This window comes from Leptosomus discolor, chromosome 1, assembly GCF_034619465.1.
Source record: "Leptosomus discolor isolate bLepDis1 chromosome 1, bLepDis1.hap2, whole genome shotgun sequence".
Classification (NCBI taxonomy): domain Eukaryota; kingdom Metazoa; phylum Chordata; class Aves; order Leptosomiformes; family Leptosomidae; genus Leptosomus; species Leptosomus discolor.
Window position 1 is genome coordinate 185591583 of NC_141391.1, and position 24134 is coordinate 185615716.

Consider the following 24134-nt stretch of genomic DNA (forward strand, 5'->3'; position numbering starts at 1 on the left):
AGTAGTAATATCTATGGAAGTGTCTATTTCCTGACACTCACCAGTTTTGACAGATACATAGGTGCTGCCCATCCTATCAGTTCACTAGCATGGTGGGACAAAGGAAAGGCCGTGTTTTGTACCATCACAGTACAGATGTTCATAGTGATTGCTCAATGCTGGAGATCTACTTCACAGTTGCAGCTGGAGGACCTTCACAATTTGCAGTGCCATTCACACTCTCCAAGATTGTATTGAGATTCCTAATTCCAGTCACAGTTATCTTTACAGGCTATATGTTGACTCTCAAAGCATTACAACTCAGTAAACGTCAGCAAAGGAACAGACTTGTTAGACCTCTGTTACTGATTTCAGCCAATTATGGTTGTATTTGCTGTTTCTTTCATACCTTATCATGTTATGATGATGCTGATACTAACAGAATTAATTGTCAACCACCCTGTGGGAACATAAGCACATTAAGTGCCACTTATAAAGTCACAGAGATCATCTGCAGCATTAATAGTTGCCTTGACCCAATCATTTTTACGGTAGCAAATAAGACATTCTATCAAAGAATTAAAAGTATAAAATGTCATCCTAAATGCCAGTGCTGCTGTTGTCTGACAGGAAGGGTAAGGGATATCACTCTGTCCCCAAGAACAATAACTTAAACTCCAGTCTACAAAGGCATGCGTCTCCCACTGCCCATTTGGCTTTGTGTCATCAGACCCGCTTAAAATATGGTCTCCTATGTTGTACAGTAATCTCCTGAATAAGCAAGAATACACAGCAATGGAGAGTAAAACTTCATGTGAAAAGAAACACTAGCAACTCCTAGCTTTACAGAACTGTCATTTTAAATATTCTTGTCATAAATATGCCTTAATGTATTGTGAAATAGCACTTCTGACCTGTATGAACATGCAATATGGAATGAACAAAGAAGAAAACTTCCAAGCAGCTTCTTTAATTCTTGGCCAGAAAAGCAGGAGCCTTCTTATAGTTTCTGTTAATTATTCTCTCATCTGTTTGTAAGTGCTGCTGTGATTGGACAGTGCAACTAATAACAATCATGATGCTTACAGCTGAACTTCTCAAGCATTTGCAGAGAGGCTTTCTACAAGTACTTCATTTTAATGCTGCTTGCACTAGAGTTCCACTGACATTGCCAGTGGAACCTCATTAACCCAGGTAAGTGCAGCACATTTCCAAAAACAAACAAACAAACAAAAAATAAATAGCAAGATAAAGTCCCTGAGGACAGCCAGAGCCACAGTGAATCTGCTCATGAAGCAAACAAGCACAGACTTAAGAGCTTTGTTAAGTCTCCCCCCATGCAGGAGGGTTCCAAACCAATAGGCAGAGTGCACTGGAGGTGCTCCCCAAACCTTGGGCAATTACAGCTGTTTCTCCTAAGTGTTCTGCTTCAGGGGAGCATGCGTTCTGCCACGAACTCTGAACTCATCAACAGGGAGAAGCACGCACAGGAAAAGTTCTGAAATACAGAGATGGCCGAGCTGCAAGAGTAAGAGACGCTGCTACACAGGAGTGCTTCTTCTCCTGTTCATTCAGGGGCTTAGCATCACAGTTTCAGGACAGGCTAAGGTAATTAGTCTACAGTGCATTCTAATCATTAAAACACCACGATATGTAGCCATCAGAACACCCACCTTCAAGAGTTATCAAGTATGTGTTATTTCAACACATTGTATGGGCAAAATGATCATGTTCCACAATCAACCACCTGCTGGCCTGCTTTCTGGCCAAGTCCCACACACTACCTTGTTAATTACAAAAGCCCATTTATCAGTGAGCATGTTAACTTTATTTTTAGAAGTTACTAGTGACAAAGTACTTTTCAATATACTTTGTACAGTGTCTTAATTCTTTAATTTCCATAGATTTAATATCATTTTGTCCTCACATGTCTCTGTGTGAAAAAAGTTCTATACTACATGGGTATTAAATCTCACTTCTTGTATGTTTCAAATGTATTGAGTAATATATATGTATATTCAATATCTAGAACAATTTTTTTTAATTGTCTGTTAAGTGTGACATGAAATAAAGAACCAGGTCCTGATAATCTGAAATACTTTATATGTGTTTGGATGTACTAGCAAACTCACAGGATCTCGTAGCAAAACTGTGTGCGTATATTCTGCACAGGGGAGTTATGTACTCATTTCATTGTAAGTGTAATTTTTTCTTTGATAATTTCTTAATCTTTCAATTTCTCTTATTTTAAAAGAAAAATAGTCACTTTTTTTAATGCATAAATTGTCTATTGGAAACATGATGGGGTTATTAACAATGCATTGGCTTCCTTAAGTAATACGTTTTTAATCCATGAATGGGCACCCATTGGCATTACCTACTACAATACACATTTACATCTTGGACCAATATAGAAACAATGTTACTGCCATTTAGTGACAAAGGTGCTCTCAGCATGAAAAAGGATAGAACATGAGAGATTAGTGTAAAGCTCTGAGCTAAATGAGTTTATTGCTCCCACCAGATTGCATCCTGGATTGTAAACAGTAAGCTATTTCCAAAAGCAAACATTTGGCATTTTCATCTTTCAATCAATCTTTAAAGGTACAGACACACTGTTCCTTTCTCCTTTCTCCACCTCAGTATTGCTTTTCAGCAAGTTAATTTGTCTGTGTTTGGGCTGGGTAAAATTCAATGTGAGACCAAAATATGGTTTCTAGACACAAAATTAAACATGAAAACTCACTGTAGTGCTGGGCTAGAAGAGGTAACTTCACACCTCTGGGAAGCAGAGATTCTCAGGTTTTACCTGCCAGGACTTCTAATATGTGAGCTTTTTCAGGAGAGACAACAACGACTTAGATCAGCAGCTTCACTAAAATTTCTAGAGATTTTTAATAGCAAAACAGTTGTTTTTCTGTTCAGACAGATCATTTTATTCTCAGTGCATAATATCTACTATATAGATGTTAATGCTACTATTACACATTAAGCAAGTATCATTAAAAAGATCTTTTGTTGTTAATGAGGAAACAAGCATTCAACTCAAGAAACTGTGAAAAACATTACCAAAGTCACTTCTTGATTTTGGAAAAAATTGGAACTGTTTCCTCTTGAAGTGCTGCCTTTATAACACCTATGAACACAGCCTGTGCTCACAAGTACCCAAAATTGGTGAGAACAAAACAAAAATTTCAGTTAAAGATTGGACTGAAAGCCTCCAGTGAGCTCAAGACAAACACAATAATTAAAAAGCTTCACAGTTAACCCTTCCACAGCTCATACGCTCTGCCTTTTACAAGCAGCATGGATGCAGACTGCAGATTCTGAAACAAAGTCTAGGGTTTCTCTGCCTGTGTTTCAGGGTGTAAAAAGAAAAACTAAGGCAACAGTAAGGAAATGCTTTAAAGTCAATGTGAGAGTCTGCCTCAAAAGAAAGCTAGGGAGAAATTTCATTCAGGTCAGGTAATCAGAACATAAAACCCATTTAACTGAACAAGAATGACCTTTATATTCTCAGTGTGACCGAACTATGAAGTTTACTCACATAGAAATATGTAAAATGAGATGCTTTTTACTTTCTGTCAGCATCATCCTACCAAAGAGCCGCATGGTCCAGGGCACACATGACAGAGCAATGACAGCACCTGCCCTCATGGTGCTGGGAGAGTACAAAGGAGCACTTACTGCGCTGTGCCAGTGATCAGGGAAGGGCTGGGGAAGCAAAGAGGCAGGGACGTGCTTTTGCAGTGGAAAATCCAGATCTCAGCCAACTCAGAAGAGAAAAATTGCCATGAAATAGTATGTATCAAGACTATACTGATTTCCACTGAATATGCTTTGATCCTCCCTGACCCCGCAGAATATCAGCAAGAGATGCAGGCAGTGTGGATGGTAGCTCTACTCTAAACTCTGCTGAGGACAAGCAGGAGCAAGCTGGAGGCACCTCTAGTTCACTTATGTAGGACTGAGTGAGGTGGGTGTCCTAGCTCCTCTGTTCACTGTTCTGGGCTCACCTGAAGAACAAAGGACAAACTGTTTGGACTACAAAACTCTAGTAAAATCTGGTTTTTCTGCATTGCTCCTTTTTGTGTCCCACTGAAAGAATATTATGGAATAAACTGTGTTACAAAAGTAAATCCTTGCCTCCATGTCTGTTCCTGTAGCTGGATGCAAACCTACACGGTCCACACACTCCTATAAAACTTATTAATTTTCTATCAATAAAGCCATCCATAACAGAGGTCCCAAGGTATTCACACATGTAAGACAAAAAGGGGAAGGAAAAGCAAAGAAACCACCTTATGACTCTGAAAATACTATTTGCAACCAACCCCAAATAATGGAGAACAGAAGGGAAAAAGAAGATGGGGACATTCCTACAAAAAGTATCTGTGTCACAGTGCCTCTGTCATCTGTTCTCCCATCCTGGGCATCTCACACAACATGCCTTGTACCAGCCTGAGTCTAAAGGCAATGCATAATCCTTAAAAATCATCTGCAGGACACAAATAATGAAAAATCATTTCCTCTCTTACCTTCAGCTATTCATGTTCCTCATGATACTCAACCATGAATACAGCCTAGTAGCTGACAAGGCTTCTAGACATTTGTTTACCTTTCATAAGTGATTCTATAATCAATTAAACACACTTTTTAAAAGTGTTTGTGTTCAACTAGGCTGAACTAATGCTAATGTCCTGACTGAAATCAAAGGTTTTCTACAAAATAAGAGTTAAAAGGCATGAGACAACTGTTCATCTTTACTTGGTCATATTTTTATTTAGAAATACATGCCTCTAAAATGTTTTACGATAATATTCCCCAGATAGAATAACATAAACAAATAAAATTAACTAAGTCCTTTCCATTTTGCTACAATAAGTGAACAATAAACTAAACAGCTAAGAGCCAAAGTCAACATCATCTACTATGACAAGTATGTTGCAATACTGGTTTCTCACAGATCTTTGTTTGGTTTACATCTGAGAACATGCCATCATCCAATTAAATGCCCGACTGTTATAATGAGTTTGAACACATTACTGAATGTTGTAATAACGTATTAGCCTACAAAACTGACTGCAAGGTATGGGTAGCTTTCATGTACCATATCTAGATTTTGAGATATTACAGTGATGGACATCTTTCCAACATACTAGATGAACACAAAATAGACCTTGGCCTGAAAGATTTGACTGCTTATGTATGTGCTCAGCTGTTGTCAGAGAAACAACTTTCTCATTTAATACTGCAAATCCAGCATTGTTTTGTAAGCAAAAATTGTTAAAAGAAAAACCTCTAAGTTGAAGAGGTAAATTTTGCTACAAATGTCCCAAAGTTGCTTTCTATGGAAAGCTATATTTGTGCATCCACTGTTCTCCATTTGTCTTTCTAATACTTTTATCTCATAGAAAAATGTGAAATTTTCACATTTATTAAGACATGAGCTTACCTTTCTTACACAAAAATATACAAATGTTCCTGAAAGTCTCGTTTTCTCTTCACTATACCTAAATTAATGTATTCTGATATTGAAGTTTTTCTTTTCCACGCCACAGAAACACCTCACTTGGCAAAAAAGGTATGACAAACAGTACCACAGGGCAGTTAAAACACTTCACCTTTGTACACCGCTTTCATCAGCAGAAGCCAAAGCTCTTTAGGCAGAAGAAAAAATATGCCTAGACTGATTCTACAGCTGGAGGAAGCACTGCAGAGGAAGGTAATGTGCCTAAGTCCGCCATCCACCTTGCAGGGAAATGTAGCTTCTCTGCTCCTGACTTACAGAAACATCTGAGTTTCAGGCCTGCCAAATCTCCCTGCGCTGTGCCTGGAGCCCACAGTCAGAGGTGATGGGACATGTTGGCCCCCGTGCAGGGACCTACCACCTCTATAGCCCCTCTCAAGCTCTCTTTTCAGGCCTTCTCCCAACTTACCTCTTACCAGCTCGGTCCCTTCCTCTTCACATGACTCAGCATGGATGGGCCTTCCTCCGGCTGGGAAAGGTGAACCTTAATCAGGGAGCACTGCAGTTCTCAGCTTTTGCAGTCTAAGGTAAAATGCAGCCTAATGTCACAAAACATAATATCCAAGGTCTCAGCTACTGACCTAGCTAGAAAAGTGATGTCCTCGCAAAGTACGTCGTGTGCCAGGGCAACGGGAACCTAGGATCTCCAGTTTCCCACCAGTCCAGCCAATACTGGTCAGAAGACTGACATTAGTAGCCAGACATCTTTCCATTAGGCTTCTTGTGCAGGCTGATTTTGGTGGTCTCAAGGGCCTGGTCTGAACTAGAAACCGCAGGTGAGCAAATGCAGGTGAAATGTATAGCACTCTGCCTTCCTCTAAAATGCCACATAGCCTTTAAAGATTGCTTGCTCTTTCTCAAATAAAAAGGAATAGACATACAAATGTTCATAAGAATGCACACTCATCTTTTACTACAAAAACAAGAACAGGAAGATGGATTTTTGCTGCCGCAAGGAAAGGGCTGACGTTTTCTTTTCTTAACAGATGACCCAAAGGCAACCGAGAGCGGGGTGGTGATGGTCAGTGCCATCTGCTGCACCGAACATTGCAGGAGATTCATAAAGGCATCGCGTCTCCTTCTTTGCTTTACATTAATGTCATTCGTATTTCCTGGATGAAATATCTTGAGCTGCTGTTACGAAAAGGCTGTAAAATGCAGATAATCTGGGAAGACTTAAAGCTATGCCAGAATTACAGTGTCTGGGCAGCCTTAATTCTGAATTTTTCTGCATCTGTCAATTTCCATTATACAGATTTAAGACATAATTTTAATTATAGACTTTACTCTTACTGATGTTATCACTTCAGGTTTAGGCAATTGTGCTGATGCAGTTCAAAGGAAACCTGTAAAAATAGATATTGATTTCCCATAATGTTTTAGAACATTTTTTAGTAGGGAAGCAACTGAAAACCCTGCGTTAGCAACAGAAAATGCTAACACATTTGTTCCTGAGGTATAGATTTTTTAATTCTATGTGACGGTATCCTAGGTTATAAAATGAATATGAAAAAAATTATCTTGCTTTAGATGTCCAAACTTCGCAGCAGGTAAAAGAAACATAGCAATATTTATATCCCTTATAATGCTAATGCTGAACTCTCAAAGGCAGCGCTGTAATCCCTATTTTTCAATACCAGTTTAGCAATACTCTCCAGTAACTTGTCCAAATAATTATTTCTTTTATTTTTTCTATATTTTTTGTTCTTCTCTCCTGAAACTGCACTGAAAGTGATTTACAAGCTTATTTTTAACAGTAAATAGAGCTGGTTACAATCTATCTACCACACAGCCTTTTAACATAAACATTTATAAAGCATTTTTGAGTCAGAAAACAAAGCAGCTTTTGTCATCATCCATCTAGAAGCATCTACAGGTTTACAAATGGTCATTCTGGTAAGTGGTCCAAAATGCAGTATCGTGGCACAGTAAATTGCAAACCTGATTGCAAAATAAACATACAAAAATATAGACATAGTTGAATATGTTTTTAGGTAAGTAGTTTAATATGTTTAAATAGTAGCAAATATGCATAATAAACCCCTTTCTATCAAACACATGAAGTGTAGGTTGACAGAAAGCAGCTACCCAAAACTAACCCCAGTACCGAACTGGAATTCTAAAGAGATTTAGATTTGACCACGAGCTTTGCCAGAGATTTTCTACAGGACTAAATCAAGAGCAATGCTGGCTCTGGGACTCAGTGCAGGGAAGAATGTAATGACCACTACTAAGCGTGCATGTTGAGCCATCAAAGACTGTCAGAGAGCGAGAGAGAAGAGAGATTATGTCTCCTCGAGGCAAAAAAGCAGTCACTTGGTCAGTCAAATACAGGAGATAGCAGGTGTTCCAACAAAAAGAATTTCTGTCTCAAAGGAAGTGAAACAATGCTCATTTTAATTAAAAAAATGAGCTAGACTCTCTCCTGGTCAAGAACAGAGTACACTACTTTCTGCCTAGATCCCCTCAGCAGATGAGCGCTCCCATGCAGGAGGTTCCCTCTCTTTAGTTCTAATCTATGCACAAAAAAAAAAAAGGAAACCCTGACCAGAGTCAGCTTTCTGATTTAACCTTAGCATGTACAGATTAAGCACAGGGTTTGTTTTATTTCTTGTCTTCAGTAAATATTTGTGCCTATGCTGTCTGTTTTGGACACTACGACTAAATCTCACCATGTACCAGCAGGAACCCCAGGGGTTACGGAGTGTGTTTGCATTTCCAGTGCACAAGACAAGTTAAGAATTGATGTTGTGGGACCAAGAGGAAGTATATTCCAGTGATAAGCAAGACGGCTCTCTAGGCTACAATGAAATGCGGAGGTTCACACGTAGACCTGAGTGTTTTCAGACTTGGTGAAAACTACTGTTCCATGAGCTACATAATTCTCAACTAGCACCTGTATATGCATCCGGACGGACACTTGTCTGAGCACCAAAAAGGGATACAATCAGTTAATCAAGTCCTATATCAGTATTAGTATGTGCTGCAAGCTGCAGAGATCTTACACAGGAAAGCTGATTATTATTCTGCCAGGCTCAAAACAGCCTTAGGGTTAGGCAGTCATACTTCTAACAAGTGACTCTGTGGCGCTTACATTATTTTGCAGAATATTGTGAGCACTGGTACAGAAGCAGTCGATGAAACTTCAACTCCATTAACTTTGCCTCAAGTTCCCAGTTGTGTTACCATCCTTTTGACCTCCTACCATGGGCTGGAGGATGCAGAATACTAGCTATTTTGACAACTCTATTTCATCACGGCACAACCAAAACAAGTGACATGGAATGACATTTCACTGGTTAAAACATTTGCAAGACCTCTTTCAACTTTGGGCTGAAGTTTCCAGATGTTGAAAAATTTCTTCAGGAAAAAAAGGTCAAGTTCCCTACTTTGGTAACACAGGATTATATTTACAGAATTAAAAAGCAGAGGACCTGGGGTTGCTGGTCAACAGCCGGCTGAACATAAGCCAGCAGTGTGCCCAGGTGGCCAAGAAGGCCAACAGCATCCTGGCCTGTATCAGGAATAGTGTGGCCAGCAGGAGTAGGGAGGTGATCGTGCCCCTGTACTTGGCACTGGTGAGGCCGCACCTCAAACACTGGGTGCAGTTTTGGGCCCCTCACTATAAGAAGGACATTGAGGTGCTGAAGCGTGTCCAGAGAAGGGCAGTGAAGCTGGAGAAGGGTCTGGAGATCAGGTCTTATGAGGAGCGGCTGAGGGAACTGGGGCTGTTTAATCTGGAGAAGAGGAGGCTGAGGGGAGACCTTATTGCTCTCTGCGACTACCTGAAAGGAGGCTCTAGTGAGGTGGGTGTTGGTCTCTTCTCCCAAGTAACAAGTGATTGGATGAGAAGAAACAGCCTCAAGTTGCACCAGGGGAGGTTTAGATTAGACATTAGGAAAGATTTCTTTACTGAAAGAGTGGTCAAATACTGGAACAGGCTGCCCAGGGAAGTGGTGGAGTCACCATCTCTGGAGGTGTTCAAAAAAATGTGTAGATACGGTTTAGCGGGCATAGTGGTATTAAGGCAACAGTTGGACTTGATGACCTCAGAGGTCTATTTCAACCTAGTCATTCTATGATTCTTTTAACCACCTACAAATCGGCCTTTTTGTATGTGACTTTTTTCATACAGTTGCAAAATTCAGAGGAACCCCATGAAAATTTAAGTATGAATATCTATTTATATACAGAAGCTATATACAGACAGCTTCCACTAATGCGCAAATCTCCTGCAAAGACATAATATTAAGCATTGCTCATTAATCCTAATTTGCCTTTCTAGAAATAGCACATCATTCATTTGTATTATGTACACTATATAATTGTGTCCAAAAAGGATTATTTACTACATACAAATTGAAAGAGTAGAAATCTACAGTATCAGCTATACCACCACATCCACTGTATTTAGTAGTAACTTTGGAAAAACTGAATTTTAAATCTTTGATACTATGTTATTTGCAAAAGTAACCATGGCAAATACTATACGGAGAAATATATCTTTAATAGACATACACTGGATGAGAAACTGTGTTAACAATCAGTGAAACTTTGGACAAAATAACAGATCCATAGCAAATTTCCTTTGGAGTTAAATCAGATATATAATGAACCCAAATTTTCATTACCAAAAAAAAGCCAAAGGGTGGGTAGTTCCACAGCAGAACACATAAAAATACTATTTCATGGTAAGTGAATAAAAAGCTAATAAGCTAGTAGGTTGGCAGGGGTGGGCAGTGAGTACTGTAATTGAACAATGTTTTAATTTTTCCTAATACATGCTTTCTCTACTCAGGTTTGGTTTCGCCCTTTGTTTTTAAATGAATTATCAATTTAATCATAAAAATAGTGTACAGAAATATTCATTACTATTCTTCCTCTAGCATATTTATGTCTCCTTATTTAGTGAAAATAACTCACTTTAGCTGCCATATTCATTCAATACCACTAGAAGGTGCTCCTCTGTTGAAAGATAATTATTTCTGTCTGAATTGCTTCTCAAAGCTAATTTTCCTCTGGTAACTGTGGTCCTGGCCGGTTGTTTACACAGACTGTAATTGCAACAACCTCCCCTGCTATACAGCAGCAGGACTTCGTATGCCATAGCTATTACCACAGCATGAGAATTACAGATCCGTTATCAGTCATTTTCTTGATAAATCCAAATCCCAGCTGAGCAGGACTCCAGTTAGTTTTGCTAGAAGGTGAAGTGTGGAAACCATGGTGAAGCTGACATATTGTAAAAAGACACAGTTTCTGTAAGGTTGGGAATCATGGAATCATACCATCTTCTAGGTTGGAAAAGACCTTTAAGATCGAGCCCAACCGTAAACCTAACACTGCCAAGTCCACCAAACGCATTCCTGGAGTAACTTAGGGCAGAACAGATCCCTACAGAGATATTTGCACACTTGTCTGAAGTCTGAAGGCAGAAGGAGAGTCCAACATCAAATCAAAGCTGTAAGACAACCACACAAACATAAGCATACGATCTACACCAATTCCACACCAACAGTATCAGGACATCAAACTGCACCTGGAAATCCAGGGATCAATAATTCATACTTCATACACAACCTTATATGAGCCTCAACCAAGTTAAGATTTAGTTTTGATACCCACAAAGGCATTCTGATAACCTCTGGGTACACACAGACTGCCTCTGTAAGCTCTCTGCATATATCATAAAAGCCTTAACTGAGAGCTGAAATAATTGCAGTTTTTCTAACAAAAAACATCAGCCTGTGCAATGTCTGAAGAGTTTAAAGTCTTGTGTCATCTGGGATTGGGTAAGATTTTGGTGAGAAATGGGAAATAAAAGGGGAAATGGGGATGGACTGACTAGCTAAGGCGAGATTCTGACTCCTTTAGCTGTAAACTTTGGACAAAGTCTAAAAGTGACCACTAAGGAATGCAATGTCTGGGCACACTTTGAGAGCCTGGATTTCATCAGCTCTTTTAGCTCAGACAACAGTCACCAGAAAGGACATTTTCACTGAGAGAGGGTAAAGGAAGACAGTCACCATACAGTTCAAACAGTTTAAACCATCAGAAACTTAAGGTCAGCCCCCAGGGAGAGGCTTTCTGCTGGTAAAGAGACATGCACGTGGCCTTTCCCAAATTTCAGCATCACAAGAGGAGCAAGCCACAGTATAACTGTCCACCGGAGCACTTTGCAGAGGCTGTTGCAAGAGGCAAGGTAACTAATCTTAGAGTCTACTCAAACAGAGTTTGATTCACCAGACAGGTCTGAATGATCAAAATTGAAATAATCAAAGGAGAAAGGTGCTGGTGAACTGTTTGGGATGAAAGCCTTTTCTACCCACCTCTATATGTTAATATGGCAAATGGCTGCTCCCTGGGAAGTCTGATGCTACTATAGAAAAGCATTCCACCTATAAAGGTGCATCTGTGCAACTTTTAGATGGATGAAAATTTATATAGTTCAGGATCTAAGAGAAAGAGAAACAATAAAGACATGTCAATGATGCAGCTTTCAGGTCCAGAATGGTTTGTGTGCAGCATGACAGTGCACAGCATCTTAATCTTCAAATAGACAAAAAAGAGCTCTCCATCTTGAGACACTAGTGTCTTCACAAGGAACAGACACAGAAAACAGGCACCTGTTTCCTTGAGGTTATGGAGCGCTTTCTCAGTTTTGCTACTGACAGCTGTTTCAGAGGAAGATCCTTTCCCTCTCAGAGCAAGGAATTCAAACCTCTTCAATAGAGTAACAAACCACTTCACTCATTTAGAAGTTGTGTTTAAGAACATCTTGTTAGACTACACTGAGTACATCTTACCTGTATTGAAAAAATAACCATAAATTTTGTCTTGAGGCATTTACACTGGCCGCAAAATATCCACTGAGACCCCTTGAGAGATCACGTTGTAAAGGAGTTCAATTTTAAATAATATGAATTATTCAGTCACAAAACGAATAGTGCCTTTCATAGTGCCAAAGACACCTAAGTGACACTGACATACTTAGGAATACACATGCTCTTCCTTCTCTGAGGAAGCAGTCTTTGAAGGATTTCACTTTTCCATAATACGTCACACCAAGGAAGTGGCTAGAACAGGCTTAACTTGCTTCCCTCAACAAGACAAAATAGTGCATGATGGCTTTACGGCATGTCTCTCGAGGGATAAGGTCTGTAACTATAATAATGAAAAAGAGGGACTGAATATATACTTACACTAAATATACCTCAATGTAGTTAATGTGCAAATTCCTACTCTCAGTTTTCGTCTTCTAATGTAACTGTATCTGATTTCCAGGGCACTAACCACAGACAAGGCAAGTGAAGACCCTGCGCTCTGCAGCAAATGGGGTAACTGTTCCAGGGGAAAAGTCTTGTCTGGAGTACCTGATCTACGGGAAGGAACTTGTATAGTATCAGTGGAAACAGAAGAACCAGAGGACACCATACCAAATGAGTTTTGCAGCAAAGGTATGACAATACCGTCACATTTGAGACAAAAAGGATTTTGGCTCTCTAGAGTTCATGGGTGTTGGCGGAGTGCTGAGGGCAAGACTTTTTCAGGTACGTTGTGGGCCAACCATGTGCAGGCAACAATGCTGCAGTGCAGCCCCTTTGATTCTGAAGAGACCACTGATGCCTGCATTCATTCTCCTATCTGCCACTAGCACAGCAATCAGAAACACAGTCTCAAAAGAAGTTTGCTTTTTTATCTACAGACTAGCAGATGGAAATCTGCAGATATCCCAAAAAGACCAGTAGTCCTGTTTTACTCTTTGAGTTTAGATAGTTCATACAGAAGTGACCGCTAATTTAGATAAAAATTCCTCCACCTTTAGCTGCCACAGAGAGGAGATGCATGGGATATAAGCATGGCCCCAACGCACTTCAAAGTAATCTAAGCTGCTATGTATCAAGAAGAGTATCAAGTAAAGTGGAAGGTATGGAGAAAACTATTTGCAAAGACTTTCCATTTTCATCTGCTATATGAAAGGGATACAAAATTGAATGCTGTGCTAAGCCCTGAATTCCCCAGGTCAGGACCTCCACAGAAGCTCCACATAAAATACTAGTTTTCAGTTGCTCCTACACTTTCTGTACCTCCAGCACATCACGCTGTCAAGAGTGAATTAAGATCCATATTCTTCTGATTAGCAAAAGAGCTAGGATACTTGTGGGGTTTCGTTAATTAAAGCTGGGATCCCTCAATTTTTAGGCTTTGTTCCCTTTTTCTCAAGTAAACTAAAATGGAATATTGCTGCTGCTGTCACTCTCACGGAACATTTTCCTCAATCCTGCCTCATCAATTTATGCCCTCCCTGCCATAGTTCTCATTTGCATTATTTGCTTATTATGTTTGACTTTGGCTGAAACTTCCACAGATTTAGTTTCTTCTTTGCTTTAGTATTAAATGAAAGTGTGCTTCTTAGTAGGCACACATTGCAGCAGTGTCCCAGAAATAGAAAACATTATTTGACATGTGCATAAATGATCCTACAGAGCCCTAAGCAGCTATCCACTTTGAAAGATCACACCCCAGTGCTGCAGGTGAAAGATGAATTCAAGGCATTTTAAACGACAGGAAGACCTCAGCAGAAGAATCTCCCTCTTTTCAACCAACAGTCCATTTTTAAACATTTCATCTTTTCTGGACTTCAGGCAAATGGCCAAACCCAACAAATTTCTCAACATCTTAACAGAAGTAGGAGGGTGAAGGAGTCAGTAAATTTGGGGGGTTATGAGTACATGTGAAAATTTGAAAAGGATTTGCTTCTTAGTAACAGGTAGGCAAGAACAAAGACTAATGCTAACTACTACCTTTATTATTTGTCTTCAGAATGACTGTCAAAGGCATCTAAAAATAGACATATTTTTGTTTGAGTTCTGAACAAATTGTTGGGCGCTGAGAAACTATTCTGGGAGTTGTCAGTACAATCTTTCCTACTCCTATACCTTTATCTCAGCATCCACAGTGGGCTACTGTCAGATCCTCAGCCAGAAGCATCACTGGTTTAACTCACAAAGTTTGTAATACTTTAATGTCTAATAAATCATAATAATAGATAGCAGATAATCGCATCTAAAACAGGTAATTCACTATACCTTATTCAATGGTTAATTTGAATATGCCAAAGATACTATTTTTTTTTATCATTCCAGGTGATTATGAATCATCCATCAATGCAGATAGGGCAATGTGCGTAACATGAAAACATGGTTGTAGCTTGTAATTTTCAACTTGAGTCTTAATTATTTTTCTGCCTCTTTATTTGGATATATAATCTGAGAAATCTTAAATTCCTGCTTTGCTGAGTTTAAAGGAGCTTTTAAACATGCTAAGGGTTTTTGGATATTTATATCAAATAGGAAAACAGTGTTTTTCTAATTGCCATTGTCATCATTAAAATACCATCATAACCATAGTTAAATTACCACCAGCATTTTCTCTTGAAAATTTCAAAAGCAGAATCTCAGAAGTCATCTGCTCCTAGGCTGCACTGAAGAGACTGGGCTGCTGCATAACTCACAAAGTGGGAGTCAGCTCTAATAAGGCCTTCATAATCATAGAATCACAGAATGGTTTGGGTTGGAAGGGACCTTAAAGATCATCCAGTTCCAACCCCCCTCCCACGGGCAGGGACACCTTCCACTAGACCAGGTTGCTCCAAGACCCATCCAGCCTGGCCTTGAACACTGCCAGGGAGGGGGCAGCCACAGCTTCTCTGGGCAACCTGTGCCAGTGTTCCAACCCATTCCATAAAGGCACCAAGGAACCATAACATGCTGGTGCTTGGGCAATAACAAGTGTGGGCTATTTGTGGATTAAATGTTAAAGCATCCCTAAGAGGTAGTTATGTGATACATGGTTAGGACTAAAATGCAGCTGTCTCTGGAATGAAACATGGTAATAGGTAAGAACATCTCACCTTACTTAGAAAACAAAGGGAATTACAATGCTTTATCTGAACCAAGCTTTGAGAAAATATGGATGAAAAGTCCATTTTTTGTAAAAGCTTCACATAATCATTGCTTCTCACAATGAGTTACTCAACACTTACTGCTCATGTCTTGGTTCACCTTGCCCTGAGGCTCAGTTGCTACCCCTACCCAAATGCCCAGTCTGCCCCTGGGAGAGTCCTTTCTCACCTGGAGGCACCAGGGAGAGTGTGAATCCTCAAAGCAGAAAAGTTTCTGCTGTTCCTGCCATCCCCTGACAGGGGCTACGCAGTGGGGATTGGGGTACTGCCCCTTCTGATGAAAAGAAAGAAAGAAGAAAGCAGAAAACTGTTTTCCAGCATCTGAAATGGGGTTATGTGCCTCATGTGTTTCAGGAATCACATTCAGAAATATTGTGTTACTGCCCTACCTGTCTCATAGAGAACAATTACTGATCCATCCTTCTCAAAAGTCACTCTGGTTAGCGAATACATTTACAATTTTTTTTACTTTTGCCATATGCAAAGTATCTATAAGAAATGTATAAACCATACTTAGTATTTGCTCAATAGTTATTAAATCCTGAGAATGTATTCAAAGTTTTTTAAAGCCCAGAATGTTGGGGCCTTTTTTAATTTTAGAATTAAAAAAAAAAAATAAATAACTTTATGAGGCAGACACACAGGCTGACTTGGAGTCCCAAGCAGAATCACAAAAAGAGAAATATTGTCTGGTACGTGAAGCACCTTCATGCCACTCTGACAGCCTAAGCAGACCTTTGAAAGGACACAGCATGACCAAGGAGATCACATTCTCCATCAGGCACATGGCGAGGAGTTCCACACTAACATCCTCTCCACCTCCATGCTGTATGGAACAAGACTAGAAGAAATTTGCCCCTGCACTAGGTTGCACCTGCACTTTGCCCATCAGGCTGCTTCTGCTTGGAATAAGCTCACTTCTATTTCTGGAAATCAGGGAACAGAGACATATTATTCCTGTAAGTGGCAGACATCATTCCAAGCTCACTCCCAGTCTCAAATGGAAAGAAAATTCTGAAAGTCACATCAAAAAGATCAAAACACAGAGTTGACACATCAATATGAAGTAGCAATGAACTTATTTTTAGTTTTCAGTCACTGGGTGCTAAATATTCTCCAGAGCCTTCCCATTACGGATAATCTGACACAGGTAGCACTTCTTGCAGGCTCATGCTGCTACTTGGGGAATGGGCTATATGCCTCCAGTAGAATCAAAGCTTTCAATGAAGAGAAAATAATCCTTTTGTAGCTACTGTCTGTACACCTCCAATTAAACTCTATAATTTACTACCCAGAGGTAATGAGACTGATTCCACAACTAACACTAAGAGCAGACAATAGCAGTCTCCTCATTGAGCCTGAAGAGAGGAAGCAGTAAGATGTTACGGCTCTTCTAAAAATACAAGAGTAAAAGAAGAAATTAGGAGGCCACTTGCATGCTTTTCATTTTTATTTGAAAGGTCACTTGTGGTCTCCCTCATGATTGATGTAAAGTTTATTTTAAACTGACATTTTAATTAGTGGCAATGTGCCAGAGCTGGAATCTGATGAGCCTGCACTCACTCAGTGGCTGGCTGCAAGCTTCTCTCTTTTTATGTTTTCTGTAGAGGATTCTGGCTCTCAGAAATGCTTGCTCACAGTCATTTGTGTGTTATTATTAGCAAACTGTTAGATTGGCCCCTTGGCATGCATTTTGTAGGACCAAAATAATCTTATTGTATTGCTTCAACATTTTACTGGAAACAAAAGAGGTGAATTGACTGTGAAGCAATCACAGTAGACCTTGAATGCCTTCAACAGCATTAACTTGATCATTGTTATTGAAATTCATACTGAACAGGCTCTTGAAGACAGTATTTTTTTACCAGCTATCACATTAGTTTCTTTCTATTAGGCTGAAGTCATCAACGGAAAAGAAAAAGCAGGAACAAAGTTGCTGGGTACTAAGTGACAGATCTTATTGTGATGTAAGATACAGAGCTGACAACAGAAAAGAATACGCTCTGTCAATCAGGTCAGAATTTTATGCAAGTATTGCCATACACCCATCACTTGTTCCTACAGATGGTGGCACAACTGTTCATATAACTACTATCAAACAAGAACAGGAAACAATCTGGCTGAAAAACAACCATGTAAAAATCTTATCACATCTTTTTTTTTTTTTTTTTTTTTTTTTTTTTGCTAAACTTATCACATTTGGTTCATTAGCTACTGCACAAGCACCGCTATGAAAGTGATATACCACAGCAATACTAGCAACAACACCACAGCCCAGATTTTACGCTAATATGACCCCTAATATATCAGGATACTAATTAATCATACAGGTACTACTGTACGAATTTATCCCATGTCTGTTAGCCGCCTAACAGATCCACTTTTCTTAGGTAGTGCACTACCATCCTGACTAAATCCCATTCTGCCTAATTTCCTCTTGCAATCTGCATACATTCATTGCTTCAGTTGATACACACTTTAACTTTCAGTATAAAAGCAGGCACTGAAGAGTCTGTTTGTAATAGGTTTGCAGTATCTTTTAGAGTCTTCCAGATAAGATAGTTGACAAAACCAGGAATGCTTTCAGACAACAGGTCCTCAGTGGGTGCTTTGTTTGAACCTGTCTATCACGGAATTGCTCCCAGCATGGCTCTACTGTCCATTAAAAAATTTGCAACATTAGCGTGTACCCACAGCTCAGTGCAATTCCTATAATGACTGCTTTATTTATTCACTCCAGTGTCTAGGAAGCTCAGATTATCATTTAATTCTAAACAAACTGCACACTGTGAACATTTGTAAGAGAGCAACCCATTAAACTCAACATTTATTCAACAGCTCTAATTTGCTTGCAGTATTATGATGATTCCTGTTTTAAGAAATACGGCTTTAGTTCTATACATCTTGTTTTCCATAATTTCTTATAACACTTTAAGTATTTAGTTTCCAACCACACCATTTAGAAAGGAACTTACAAATATAAATCTACACGCACTCATTGGCAGTTGAATAAAATCCGGTCTCTGTAATCACAGGCATTTAAGCAAATTTTAATACATCTTTATAATCACTTAGAATCAGAAAAATGGGCAAGTAGACACATGCACATTTTATACCGATGTACCTAAGATGCAGCATAAGCTGAGGATTATTACACATAGAAAACAGTCAAAGTGAAGACGCTGGACTGAAAAAATTAAGATATTTTTGCAAGTATACCGCCCATTTATCCATACTGCTAAAAGTCTATTCATATGAAAGATGATTTTAAATTTACATGATAGATCATATTTATATACACTGATGCAAAATGCGCAGCCTGAACTTTGGGCCAGGCAACCTCCCACTGAACTCAGAATTTGGGCCTGAGTTTGGAGCACAGAACTGTAACTGTGCATACGCTGAGAAGGTGCCGATTAAAACATACACTGTCTACACACTAAATACTATGTTATTTTGCAGACAGAGCAATATGAAAAATGTGCAAAAGCTTATTCAAAAATTTCTTTTAAGTCGTCATTTTAGATTTGAATGCATTTTCTGAATGTATAGTGTCACCAAATGGGGTCAGTTTGTAAGCTCTTTCAGCTTTTAATAAAGCAGAAAATAAATTAAGAAATCTCTAACTAAGTGCAAAGAAGTTACCACTTCTCCCTGCCTCAGGTAACTCTCCCGCAGAACAAAAAATAATGGGGGTATATATATTTCTTTTCACAAAATTTCCAGTATTCATCTATGACCTTTCATTTTTCATTGCAAAATAAAAAGCACAGCAGAACACAATACCTAACCAAATAGAAAATATGCTTAGTGATGAACCAAAAGAATATAGTGGGTAACAGCCAAAAGACAATTTTTAAATTCCATTTGTTCTGACCATATGGCATAAAGACATAAAGAATGTACTCGATAAAGGCTGTTTTCCTTGGAAATATTTAGTACGGGAGATCTTTATCAAATGAAGTATGTTATTTCATGACCGAAGAGCAAGAAATGTAATTTTTTTCTCATCTTGTTTTAAGTCATGATCAGTGTCTTGAAGTAGTCCCTGAACAGGTTACTGCTCAAAGCTTGCAACAAATATTATCAACAGAAAACATCCCACCGCGTCCTCCAGTTGAGATCTCTGCTTCTCAACAATACAGTTTATCTACTCCCTTATCTCTCTATAAACTCTGAGAGATGAAGCCTAAACAATGTTTCCAGCATCCTTCTCCTTCCACTTTTAGAAACATAACATGCTTGAACTTATTTCTATTATTTTTATAGTTCATGACAGTCATGGCTATCAGACAGCAGCTGTCACAGATGGTAAACTGCATTTTGCAGTTTTGTAGTTCTAGCTACACTATTTTTCTAGTTCACATGCAAACTCAGCAGCAAGAAATACAGAAGACAAGGGACAAAAGAGCAGGAAGGGCATAGAGAAAGAAAATCCTTTCCACTCCTCTTCATCTAAAGTGAGATGTGCAGACTAATCCTTCTCAATTTCAATTTGCAGCCTACACTGTGAGCCAAGATCTGACAGGGGAAGACTGACTGGTGCTATTTGGTTTCCTGACTGCAGGAAGTCATACACAGGCCACAAGAAACAACCAGTCACAATTTCCTCTACAAACAGAATTTAGCAGAGAAAAAAAATAAAAGTGAACTAGCATTTAAAAATAGAATAGTTCCAAGCAATTATATGTGAAAAAAAAAAAAAAAAAAAGGATTAAATAGAAAAAAAAAAATTACAGGAGCAGCAGCTATTTAAAAAGATAGACTAGGGAAATTAAAAACAATAAAGGGGTAAATTCATTAAGTGCTTGATGCCAGAAGAACCAGAGGGTATACTCAATGAGGATCTCAACAAAAGGAGGGACATTAAAATAGTGGCAAATAACTGTCAGGAAAGATTTCCGCATGTGCTTCTGGAGACCCAGAGATACATTCAAGATGTAAACCCACATCGTTGTCTCATCAATGCGATCACTAGCCACACTAGCTAGTTTACAGCTAGCATGGCCACATAAATCAGCAATACAGTCAGCTTTTCAGTCACACAGACTGCCATCTGCTCGCAGTGTATCACAAGCAACAGCATGTTTCCACTGACACACTGTGTGGGCGCAGTCCCACAGCACTCGAGCCAACGCAAGGTAGGGCTGCCATGGCCCCCGGCTACCTTGGCTGCACGTCCTTGGCCGCTGCATCAGCATTGGCACTCAAGCCATCACATCGGTTCAAGGAGCTGTTGTAGACAACAGAAGAAGCAACTGGTTTTCCGTGGGATCAGCTGCCTGAGCTGGCTCGCTGCTCCATCACATTAACTGCAGCACTGGCTCGAGGGAGGCACCAAAACAACGCAGATGGGGTTAGGAGGGTGGGACTGTGGCAGATCCACATTGGATCAAATTGCCACAAAACTCAGTGTGCAGCAACTAGCCTCAAATCACATTGTTTCTACACCCATACTGGTCACCTAGACCATAACCATAAATATCCATGAACCAGCACTGCTATCGGGGGTACGGTAGGAATCTCTTGCCTGTTAGTTTCCTCCCAATGCTGATCCCATCTTTGTGCTGCCACAAGCATCGGTATGATCAGAGATATGATCCTCACAGAAATAAAAGATGGGTACTGCTAATGTGGGTAAGTTCCCTATCCTGTTTCACCGAGCAACTGCACAAAAGCACGAAGTAGCAGACACTGAAGGCTGGGCAGACCTGCTCCTTTTGGCAGTAATGCTGATTCAAGCCACTTTAAAATTTATGTTAAGCTATGTGCTATATATGATATACACTTACAAATCCAGAAGGAATTATGATAATAGCCTACCTAGATACAAGATAGAGAATTACTCTGCAGTCAGACGAGAACATATTCCAAAAAGGAAAATTCACATGTCTTGATGAAGCCACATCCTATAAAAACTAGTTCCACAGACTGTCTAGTCTTTCAGTCAAAAAAAAAAAAAGTGCTGGCTATTTGCCACTTTCAAGCACTGGACCTTGCAATACATTTGCTGGACTGAAGGTTCTGTCCTTCAAGTCAAATTTGAGCAAGTCACGCTCTAATCTTCCTTTTATCCTCTCAATCCTCTCACTATAAGGCTTATTTTCCAATTTTATCATCAGTTTCTTTACTTTTCCCTAATCTCCAATTTAACAAAATCATTCTTCAATTGTAGAAGGCAGAATTGAAACATTATTGTAACAGCGCTTGTTCCAGAGCCCAGGAATGAAGGTAAAATGCCCTCTTTATGGGGACATTTTACGTTTATCATTACATTATGCTAAAATGTCCACCAAATAGCCATCAAGATGCTCAACTGCTTTTCAGAACAAGTGCTTCAAGAGAAGTCTGTATTAAAAGAAGTCTCTTAATGTGGCTTTGCTTGTTCGTTCCTTGACATAACAGCTTTACACTTGATTTATTGAAACAATAGTGGCTCTCTCTCTTTCTTAATAGAATGAGACAGGCTAAGGAAATGGCTTATCGCTCATGTGCTTTGAGGTGTTCCAGTAACCATCCATCCTGCAGCCCTACCAGTATAAGAATATAGGACTAGTCCATCTAGACCAGCAAAAACACACCTAGAATCATCTGTTTCAAAGAATGGTGCAGCTTGTGGGAGTGAAGTAATATTTTCCATGATTTCTACTTACCTCTAAAACTTAGAGGCAGCCTTGAGCCCTCAGATGAGACATCTTCTACATTTACTACGTGACTCAGTTAAGACAATGATAGATATTTTCGTATCTATATATATTTACATCTAAGTTCTCAGTCTCAGAATTTAATCCAGGGTCATTCCATTCCTTTCAGTCAGTCCATGTGCTGAAAGCTCCCCAGTTTAGTCACATCCTGTGTACAAAAGCATTTACTGTCGTGTTTTTTTTCCCATTTCCTACCTTTCCATTTCACTGACTTGCTCTTGTACTAAGAGATAGACAGGTCCTGCCTCTCTAGAATTCCTGTTTTCATGTGGAGGCTCTTCAGCACCGCTCTGCTAATACTAACAACAGTCTCTGCTTCCACTTATGTGACTTTTGACAAGACCTGTAGTGTCACTGCCCCAAGGAACAATGCCTTTTCTGCAAATTGCTGAGAAAATAATATAAGATTTAAAAATTGGTCTGAAGATGCAGAGGGTATTTTTATAATATTGAAAATCACTGACGTCTCAAGTATCTAAAACATGTCAGCTTTCACTATTTTTAGCCTTTTTTCACTGAAATCATGGTGAATTATGCTCACATAAGCAGACATGGCATTAATTTCCACTATGATGTAAGCTTTGATGTACTGAATTCTATACTGCTCTAAACAGTTGAAGCGATTAATAGCAAAGCTTACAAATGGCAATTGCAATGAGTAGGAAGCTAAAAGGAGAAGTCAGAAAGCCGTTATCGGGAAGTCAGTAGGAGCATCATGTAACTTACCAAACAGGCGCTGATGGAAGAGAAATTTCCCAGCTACCAGTCCTGTGAGAATGGCAAGCAGCCACAGAAACACCTTCAAAAATCTCCAGCCTCCTCCTTCAGGGTATTTATTTGTTACAAAGGAGAAACAATTACCAACAACAATAACATTGGCTTCTGTCTGACTGTGAGATACTGGGTCCTCAGCAAATATTAAGAAGTTAAAGAAGATCACTAAGTAAGCCACAACTAAGCGAGACCACGGGTGCTGGAAGTAGTAGCGGAAGTCTTTATCCATCCTCAGATACCGCAGAACTGTTCTTTGCCTGTATGTAAAGACACAAATGCACAACGTTATGTATGTACATTGTCAGAGCTTGGGAGAAACCTCCACATTGCAGAAATCAAATCACTGTTCTTAGTCACTTTTAACGCTTCAGACATGACTAGCAGCGAAAGTTTCAATTGAAAAATACTGCTAGAAGCAGGCAGAGAAAAACTGAAATTTCTGCCCATTCCAATGTAAAAACAACAAACAAACATCTATACATTATAGCACAGGATTTTTAGTCTCAAACATTTCTGTATTATCTCTTTCAAAGAACAGCTCCATAATGGGGCATGAAAATACAGCATGTAAGAACATGACCAGCTACATGAAACTCAAAGAGTGCCTTTCCAGCTGCATTCCAAAAAATACAACACAGGTTTCACAAATGTTCCTGCTACACCTAAATTGAATCTTTCTCCTTATCGGAGAAGAATGGAACAAGCCCGTAAGTCCAGTGAGGGCTCCTACTGCCTGATCTCCTGGAAGCTTACAAGCATATACCCCAGCAACATCAGAAAGTTGTGTTTACATGCAGCAATAATACAATGGAAAAGTTGATAGAATTAATCCTTGCAGGTCAGGCAAGTCTGTGGAAATATTTTCATTGACTTCAGGGAGTACACCTGTAATTAAGCACACTTTCAAATCCGCAAATTAAGAGTGCCCTGAGCACAGGCTGTTTTGTACAAATACAAAAATTGTATTTTGAAACTTGCCTACTTACAAAGTACTGCTACGGAAAAGCACAGCTGAGCACAGTTAACATTTCAGTTCTTTGGCATTTGATTTCTTTTTCTTTTATTCACAACAAATTAGTTGTTTCATCCTGTTGAACCACTTTGTATGCACAAAGATACAAGGCCTTTATGTTGTGGAACACTGCAATTATTCAAGGGACAGTATAGGAAGAAAAGAACAACA

At 39.3% G+C, this 24134-nt stretch overlaps 1 protein-coding gene across 1 annotated transcript in view; it reads right to left on the bottom strand.

Annotated features, from left to right (window-relative positions):
* Positions 1-23180, bottom strand: part of TMEM117 (transmembrane protein 117) — a 216508-nt gene extending 193328 nt beyond the window's left edge. Inside the window, exon 1 of the mRNA XM_086472424.1 lies at positions 22904-23180. Within this exon, the coding sequence (XP_086328550.1) occupies positions 22904-23180 (277 nt within the window). The remainder of the gene's footprint in view (positions 1-22903) is intronic.
* Between the last annotated feature and the right edge of the window lie 954 nt (positions 23181-24134).